At 31.8% G+C, this 9,975-nt stretch overlaps 2 protein-coding genes across 2 annotated transcripts; one reads left to right on the top strand and one right to left on the bottom strand.

The window, feature by feature from the left end:
• Positions 1–535: 535 nt before the first annotated feature.
• Positions 536–1,011, top strand: LOC112691343 (histone H2A). The gene has a single exon (XM_025565521.1). The coding sequence runs from the start codon at positions 576–578 to the stop codon at positions 948–950; it is 375 nt and encodes a 124-aa protein (XP_025421306.1). The 5' UTR covers positions 536–575; the 3' UTR covers positions 951–1,011.
• Positions 1,012–8,518: 7,507 nt separating this feature from the next.
• Positions 8,519–9,730, bottom strand: LOC112691345. Its single transcript, XM_025565523.1, has 3 exons — positions 9,416–9,730; positions 8,821–9,106; positions 8,519–8,736 (listed from the first exon to the last, which is right to left on the bottom strand). The coding sequence occupies exons 1-3, from the start codon at positions 9,473–9,475 to the stop codon at positions 8,519–8,521; spliced, it is 564 nt and encodes a 187-aa protein (XP_025421308.1). The 5' UTR covers positions 9,476–9,730.
• Positions 9,731–9,975: the final 245 nt, after the last annotated feature.

Here is a 9,975-nt window from a genome sequence, read left to right as displayed (position 1 = left end):
ATGATACTCATCGCCTTGGAGGAAACACCGGTGTCGGGGTGCACTTGCTTCAACACCTTGTAGATGTAGATAGCGTAAGATTCCTTCCTCTTGGGCTTGCGTTTCTTGTCCGACTTGGTAATGTTCTTCTGCGCCTTGCCGGACTTCTTCATCGCCTTCCCTGCTGATTTGCCTCCTGGAGCCATTTCTGTGGGTTATTTGGGACTTCGGTACTGTGTATCGGAATGAATACCAAACGAATGATGTACGACGAAAACGTGCACCAGTATTTATTCTGGTTTAGAAATGCGTAGACGGGTTCTCATTGGATAACACCCCCCCCCCCTTCGACGTACATCGATGATCAAAAAACATCTGCTCCGGCCCTTCGGCCGACAAATGTATGATAATGTAAAACCATTTTTTTATAAGCTACACTTCTGTAGTGAACGTGTCGTTTAAAATCGTCAAACCAACAATGTGTTTTTGACGAGTATGTTGAAGCCCTATAAATACCCAAGAAACGTCCGTCGCGGCATCACAACCGTTTCGTTGTTTATCAGTTTCACGTCGACGAAAATCAAAACCTAAACACAATGAGCGGAAGAGGCAAAGGTAAAGCGAAGGGAATCAAATCCAAAACCAGGTCGTCCCGTGCTGGACTCCAGTTCCCCGTCGGACGTATCCACCGTCTGTTGAGGAAAGGAAACTACGCCGAACGCGTCGGTGCCGGTGCTCCGGTATACCTGGCCGCCGTCATGGAGTACTTGGCCGCTGAAGTCTTGGAACTGGCTGGCAACGCTGCCCGTGACAACAAGAAAACTCGTATCATCCCCAGACATTTGCAGTTGGCCATCAGAAATGACGAGGAGTTGAACAAACTGTTGTCCGGAGTGACCATCGCCCAAGGCGGTGTGTTGCCCAACATCCAAGCCGTTCTTTTGCCCAAGAAGACCGAGAAAAAGGTTTAAAATACACAGACTAGACACATCTTTCCCGTTATGTAATAACATTCTAAAAAGGCCCTTTTCAGGGCCACCAATTTTCAAATACCAATGTTTGATCAATTAATAAAAAACTCTTCTCACACTTTTTTTCCACTCACACACCCATTCATTTAATATACAGAATTTATTTAGTGATTAGCGTACACATGAATTGTAAGATAAGTAGTACGTAGTAAGATCAAAACGTTCCTGGAATTTCATTTTATTATTTTAAGTCTTCATCCGATTATGAACTGATATAGTTCGGCAACAGTTAATCGCAGGTTAATGAGCAATATATTAATGATAAGATTAGATAACTAAGTTTATTTTAAATTATCTAGTTGATAAATTTGGCACCGTAATGGTTAGTGATCTAGAAATCGTTAGTTTGTTTCGTTATGGTGACTCCACAACAGAAAGCGTTTTGCGTCCTACGTTTCAATAAGTGCGAGTCGGCAATAACCGTTCAACGTGATTTTCGAAGAACTTATGGAACTGAAGCTCCTACTGCTCAAAGCATTCAACGATGGCACCAAACTTTCAAAAAAAATCGTTGTCTATGCGCACAGAAACGTTCAGGTCGACCACGTAACTCTGACGAAAACATCAAGTGTGTTCTACAATGTTTCGTTCAAAGTCCACAGAAGTCTGCACGTCGTGCAGGCCTAGAGCTAAATCTCCCATATTCAACCGTTTGACGTATTCTACCAGGTCGTTTGACATTGAAGGCATACCGAATATAACTGTTACAAGTCCTCCTACCAGATGACAAACAAAAAAGGATTGATTTTTGCAATTTCATATCCGAAAAACAAGAAGAAAATGAGTCATTTGTGTCTCACGCATTGTTTTTTCGGACGAAGCCACATTTCATTTAAGTGGAAAAGTCAACCACCATAATGTCAGGATTTGGGCTTTAGAGAAACCACACGCAACTGTTGAGCATCAAAGGGATTCACCAAAAATCAATGTTTTCTGTACAATTTCGAGGAAAAAAGTTTACGGTCCATTTTTTTTTTTTTTTGAAGAAAACATAGTAACGGGTAACACATATCTAAACATGTTGCAAACATGGTTGTTTCCACAGTTACAAGCGGATATTGATGAGTTTGTTTTTCAACAAGATGGAGCACCGCCGCACTGGAAGTTAGAAGTTCACCGGTATTTGAACGGTGAACTTCCTCAGCGGTAGATTGGGCGAAAAGGAAACGACGATTTGGCGATTCATCCCTGATCTCACAGTGTGTGATTTTTTTTTTATGGGGCTACATAAAAGATAAAGTGTATGTACCACCATTATCTACAAACTTGGAAGAGCTTAAAATCAGAATCAAAGATGCTGTTTATGCCGTGACACCAGATATGATCAGCAACATTTGGGAAGAATTTGATTATCGTATAGATGTGTGTCGGGCGATCGGTGGGGGTCATATTGAACATTTATAACCAAAGTAAATAAAACTTGACTATTTTAAGAATATATTTTACTTAATTTCACCATTATATCTCCATTTTTAATATAAATATAAATTTTTGAAATTGGATGAAGACTTTTTGAAACACCGTGTATATTCAATTTAAATATAAATCTACTCAATCTTCTTCAAAGTATCGCCCTTCAGCACAGGCACAATTACTCCCAACGACTTTGTAACTGCTGGAAACATCTTTGATATCCCTCTATTGGAATGGCCCTGAGAGTCTTCAATCGTCACAAAACGTTCACTTTTGAATCCAAGTTTTGGAAAACAGCTGGAAACAGCCAGAAGTCATATGGAGCTGGTGAATACGGGGGTTGTGGTATTGTAGACATTTTTTTTATCCTTTCAAAATTGTCGAACTGCAAAAGACGAGTGACACGGTGCATTGTCAAGATGCAAAAACCAACCATTTGACATTCTGAAAAAATGCGTAAACTCAGTTTCGTATGGACACGATTACGGCTCATATGAGACTAATGTAATTTTAACGAATAAACTTACAGATAGCTAATAATGTCTACTTTTAATTCCAATAATCAAATATTTAATAAGATAAATATTATTGACACTATTGAGAGTTAAGTATGCGGTATGCCATGTATAACATGGAATATTTATGAGGAGGCTAAATCTTGGTCCCGGGGGGGAGGCTATGCTCCCTCCCATAGTTACGCCTATGGGTATCTGTCCGTACAGTGTGAGTATTGAATCAGAAACCCTTCGATTGTGATAGTACCAGTGCAGTGCTCAGTAAGGCTGCTGAGTTTTTAATACGCAATGAATTTAAAAAACCCATTTCTATATTCTAACAGTAACATACAACCAGGTGGCGGCTCGTGAGGTTCACATTAGATGGTGCACAAATAATTTTTAAGATACCTATGCAGGCAGGTAAAAAATTTATAATTGAAGGGCTCTGTGCAATAACCAGACAGCTATGTTTTATCATTTTTTTCAAGAAGCACATATTTAATGTTTAATACATACATAAGAGAAGAATAATAAAAAGAAAAATTATTTTAAATACTTAAAATAGTGATAAAAACTGTGGTACTGATGCGGACCCGTGAGGCAGCCCTTATCGAAACGTCTGTCGCCGACCTTGCCTTTATCTCAAAAACCAGACCGTGGCACGCAGCGCCACCGCGACACCCCGTCCCTCCCATCCATCAACCGACGTCCGCACGGCAACACTATCGAATAGAGATGGGCAAAAAGTTTGAAACATCAATGTTGGTAATCGATATATTCAACAAAAAAATCGATGTTTTAAAAACATCGACGCTTACCTTAATAAGTTTTAAGAAAAATTTTATCTATGTTATATTTATGTATGTTATATATAAATTGTAAAATGTTTAAATAAATACGTTATTTAAACATCGGACTTCGGATTAGAAAAAAATCGATTTTTTTTCAATACATCGCAATAAAAACATCGATGTAGGGTTTCGATATATCGATCGAAAACATCGATGTTTTTAAAAAATCAATGTATTTTGCCCATCTCTACTATCGAACCAGTCCGTTCCGTTCTGTTCTTTCCAACCGTATTCGTGAACACATTACATTTTGTCGCGTACGCAGCTCACCAATCCGATCTGTGACATTTTTTCTTCATTTTGTATAAACTCATATTGTCATTACTGTTATTCTTATTGCGTTTAACGGTCTACACCGAGTTACATCATTTTTTTTTTTTTTTTTTTTTTATTATAATAATATCAAAATGGTCATTTTAATACATCATATTATAATCAGCACCACTGATCTTTTTCTTTATTATTATTATTATTATTATTATATTTTTCTTCTTTTTATTGTTGTGCGTCGTGCCGAGATATACCGACCCACGACAGTACCCTTAATGAAGTTGATACATGAATATTTTTTACAGTTTTAGCCACAAATAAGAAATTTTTCCTGGAGTTGTCTTGTTTATTGCTCGGAGTTAGTAAATCCATTTATATATATATATATATATATATATATATATAAATATATATATATATATAATGTAAAAAGCTTACAAAGAGTTAGTTTTTTTTTTTTTTTAACTGAGTTAATAATCATTATTATTATGTACTTATACTATCAAACAGCATACTTGAATTTTAAGAAAAAAAACTAAACCTATGGCAAAACCAAGACAGCTCCGGAGTTGTCTGGTTTTTCGTCGGAAAACAAAAAAACCAAGTAGCTCCAAAACTATTATAATTTCTAAACGGATAGTCGGATTTATCTCGTTCTTGCACAGAAAATCTGATAATAATGTTTTCTATTTGAAATCATGATACTAGTACAAGTTTCGCTAAAAATGGAGCTGTCTGGTTATTGCACAGAGCCTTTCAATTTTGTCATAAGTATAGGTTAATATAACGTATATATAGCTTACTTTTGTACGGCTTGTTAATTACTTTCAAAATGACTTGTGCACTGTGAGAACTAAGGATTTGTCACACTTTAACATAATTTTATAATTTTTTGATAATGATTCATTGATAATTACTTCAATATTTTTTTTATAAATTTTTATATATCAAGTATAAAGTTTTGATTGATTGATTTTCTTAATTATTTATTAATTATTATTGTATTAATAATAACAAAGAATCTTCTACTAGACAACTTACTATTTGATGATGATAATATTGAAATTTATGAATAGGTACATAAATTATCAACGCAGGCCTTAAATTGTACACTGCAGAGTAGATAATTTATTATGGGACGATTATGATTTTAAAGTGCGTTTCCGTCTGTCAAAAGAAACAGTTTTAGAAGTTTTAAATTTGATACAACTTTATATTAACACTAATACAGATAGGTAAGTATTATTCAGCAATTATAGGATAATTAAATACTACAGACTTTTAATAATGACAAATAGATAGAATAACATATATATATATATATATATATATATATATAGAATATAACTTAAATTATAGGTAATAAAACATCTACTTTATTTAAATAGGAATAATGCTATAACACCAATGCAAAAATTATTATTAACATTGGGATCTTATGCTACTGGGAGCTTTTTAATAATTTCAAGAGATGTAATTGGTGTTAGTAAATCATCTGCCTGTCTTATAATAAGAGATGTAAGTCTGGCCATAGCAAAACTTCAAACTAAATATGTAAAAATGCTGAAAACCCTTTCTGAGATTCAAGACTTACAAACATTTATTTATAATTTAGGTATATTTCCATTAGTAATTGAAGCAATTCACTGAATGCAATGTATGCTCTATTGCAGAGGCGGCCAAACTTTTTTCGGCTACAATCTACTAAAAATATACTTCACCTTTGAAGATCGACTTTCTTGGAAAAATGTTTTTATTATTAAATAATTATAATTATTAAGAAACATACTTGCTTAAAATATATATAAACATACATAAAGTATTATAAACTAATTAATAATTACTAAAAATAATATAATAATTTCTAAAATCTAAATACTTGAATCTAATTAACATTTTAATATTTATTTTGTTGATCAGGACACTGTCGAATTGTACGTGGCCTAAAAATAAATTCTAACATGATCGGCTCTGTAATCGTCCGTGATCGACTGGTCGATCGCGATCGACCGTTTGGCCGCCCCTGCTCTATTGCATATGCGTGCGTAGACCTCTTTTTCAAAGTATGCAAAAGATTGCCACTGCCTATGCTTGCCATCATCAAACGTTAATTTAAGCGTTCAAAATGCTGGTAAAAATATTTACACAAATGTCAATATAACTGTTTATATTAAAATTTTAATGTTTTCTAAAAAAAAAGTGATTGGATAATCATTTATATATTGTTATAATATTCTTCATAATTTATATATTCACAATTTATATAAATAAATAAATATCTAACACTTGCAATAGTTTGGGTAATATATTTAAATAGGGTAAATAAACAAAGATATAATAATTTAAATGAAAAAGCAGAATATATTTATTAAATAATTATAGATTATTGATTATAAACCAATTCTCTGTTCATATTTAATATCACCAATAATGTCTTCGGGATTTTAATTTAAAGCCCTTTCTTGCTCTGTATTTCAAATATTAGGTACGAAATAAATACTTCTTAATTTAATTAACACATTAAATGCTTACTATAGTAAGTACTTTATTAGTAACTTAGTTATTTATTTATAAAAATGTCCAGGGGCCTGTTTCATAAAAAAGACAAGTCGAAATAGACCATACGTACACTTGTAAATTTCATTCACTTGTTAACTTTGTGTTTCATATAATATACAAGTTGACAAGTTGACCTATGAAAAGTGACAATTAACAAGTTAAAGATAACCTGGTAAATATTGTAAAAAAACTTGTTTTTCGTTTCATAAACAACAATGATTTGTAAAATATATTGAAAATATGATAACAATTTGACCAGTCTTTAGGTATAGTTTTTTAAGTGACAATTGTTATTAATATTATTATATTATATATATATTTCATTATATTATTTTTTAACATTTAGAGGACTTTTTTTTTAATGTGGTTATCTTCATCATCAAGTTCTTCTGACAGCGACGATGAAAATATTATCATTCGTCGAATAAGAATATTCCGTCCAAGAATTAATAATTATTTTATGGCTGAATATGAATACAACGAACGGTTCAGAATGAACTCAGTGAAGTTGGAGTACATTATCAGCTATATAGGGCATCTTCTAGTTCATCATACAAACAGAAATCATGCATTATCCCCTATTCAACAAGTAAATTTATACTTACATTTTTTGGGAAGTGGTACTCAGTATCACTCTATTGGTGATATGCATGGTGTATCAAAAGTTACTGTTTGTCGTGTAGTAAGACATGTGACAAAAGCCATAAATGAGGTACTTTTTGCACAATTGGTTCGATTTCCAAATGATTTAGTAACTGTTGTTCAACATTTCCATAGTATAGCTTCAATACCCTTAGTTATAGGTTGTGTTGATGGAACTTTAATTAAAATTGACGCACCATCGATAAATGAACCGGTGTTTGTTGATAGACATGGAAATCATTCTGTTATGTGTACAGCAGTTTGTGGACCAACTATGTAATTTTATTATGTAAATGCTAACTGGCCAGTCTCAGTACATGATGCTAGAGTCTTACGCAATAGTCCATTGTGGGCTAAAATGGAATCAGGTTGTAGACCAATTGAAAATGGGATTATACTTGGCGACAGCGCATATCCTTTAAGAGATTGGCTAATACCACTTACTATAAGAAACCCAAATGATACAGCAGAACTGTCATTTGTTCGACGTCATAAAAAAACAAGACGAATAATTGAAAATGCTTTTGGAATTTTAAAAGAAAAATTTCCATGCTTAAATTACATGAGACTTGGACCTGAACTGACCTGCAATATATTTCAAGCATGTACTGCCTTATGTAATTTAGCTAGGGAAAATGATGAAGATCTTATGTTGGAAGAATTTGATAATAACAGTAGCAATGATGAATTAAGTGATGATGAACCAGACAGAGAAGTACAAGATTTTCCATTAGGGAATGGAGAACATAGGTTGCAAGAGATAATTAACAATTTTAGATGATTTCATCATACTTAACATGAAATCACATTTTTATCTAGATTAAGTAAATTAAATAACTTATAGTAGGAACCTATGTTATTAAAAGTTGAAATATAAAATATAAATCAATAACTGTTAATGTAAAATATTTATCAAATTTGCATTAAAATTAAAAAAAAAATTCAGAATATGAATATAATATAATTAGTAATTATTGAAGTAATATTATGTAATATTATGTTATCAATAAAATAATTATTTTGATGCTATTCTTATGAATATTATACAAACAAAAACATAATTAAAATAAATTAACATAATATGATATTTAAGACATTTGGGATTTAAGTAATTAAATTGAGATCCATAACTTAGGAATGAAATAGTTTTATCACAATATAATAATATTTAAAATTTAATTACAAATAACAAATACAAATTTAAAATATATATTGATTAATAAAAAAAAACTTGTTTAGAGTTTAATATAACTAAATTGAGATCCATCTATAAATTTCATTTGCCAGTTTTATGTTCCAGTACTAAATCAAATGTATACTTAGAATGTTCCAATAATAATTTATTTTCTAACTGTAATATTTCCAGAGTTTCTTTGTAGTTTTGTTTTTCAAGCCATTCAACTTGAAGTTCTAACTTCCTACGCTCTAAGGCTGTTAATTCATCCATATTGTTATATTGTTTCGAAGAACTGGCTACTACTACTCTTTTCTTTGCTATAAAAAAAATATGTGTAATGAATAATGATGCAAAATAATAATATTGATAATTTAGACCTACATTACATGATGCAAACTTACATTTTTCAATATTTTTAACATTATCATTTGGAGATGAATTTCTAATAATATTTATGGTTGACGTATCTGGTGAATTAGACTGGTTAAAATTTACATCATTTGCCACCACATTCTCATTAGTACACTCTAGTATAGTTTCATGAGTATGATGGCCTAAGGAATCTTGTACACCTAGACCCTGTACAATTGGTGATTGCCAACCAATTATGTCTAAAACTAATTCATCAGTTGTAGTAAGTTTGCAATTTTTTCCTCCTGCAGAGCCAGTTTTAGGTCCAATTTTAAGCTATAATAAAAATATGCTGAAGTTATCATCCAGACTTGTATTTATTCCATACATAAATCTAGATAAAATATTGAGGTATTTATATGTATGTGTGTGTCTGTGTAAAATTGTCATGAATACGAGTATAATATTGTAATATGTTTATTTTGACACATTGAAGTAAATTGTTTACTATCTACAAAGGCAATGTTAGTCGCCCCCCATACAAAATTCCTGACTACGCCACTGGATAATATTGGTTGTTATAAATTATTATTCAGTTATAATAAAATTGTTAGAAATTCAAGGATGATAAAAATAAGTAAGTACATTACAAATTTGATGTAGGTACTTAGCACGATCACGTATCACGTAAATATGTCCAATCATTTCCCTTATTTTCAGGCAGTTTGTGACCCAAACTTTTAGCAATGTCTAAAACTTTTTTCCATGCCTGCTCCTTATCTTGATGAGAAAGCTGACTTGAAAAAGCATCAAACAACACATCTTTATGCTCTTTAATAGAAGTTAGAAGTATTTCGTTTGTTACTTTGGTCATTTTTAAAAATATATTTGTAGAATTAGTATATAGTATGTAGGTACAACTGTGATTCAAAATTTCAAATTAATAAACCGAAATATTATCATACAATGCTTATCAGGCTTGTAAAAATAAACAGCTGACTTATAAATCCCTATTTATTTAAGAAGTCATTTTCGACTAGAATACATTTTTATGAAACAATGTTGAATTGGACTTGTCTGTTTTTACATGTTACTTGTCACTTGTAATTTTCAAACTTGTTTTTTTTATGAAACAGGCCCCAGGACTGAATATAAAAATATAATAAAAATCATAATGTAATACAAAATCACATAATATACATTTA

The sequence above is a fragment of the Sipha flava genome, unplaced genomic scaffold (genome assembly GCF_003268045.1).
Source record: "Sipha flava isolate LNK unplaced genomic scaffold, YSA_version1 604_pilon_pilon, whole genome shotgun sequence".
NCBI classification, from domain to species: Eukaryota; Metazoa; Arthropoda; class Insecta; order Hemiptera; family Aphididae; genus Sipha; species Sipha flava.
The sequence above is the reverse complement of the archived record's forward strand: the minus strand, read 5'-3'. Positions and strand labels throughout refer to the sequence as shown.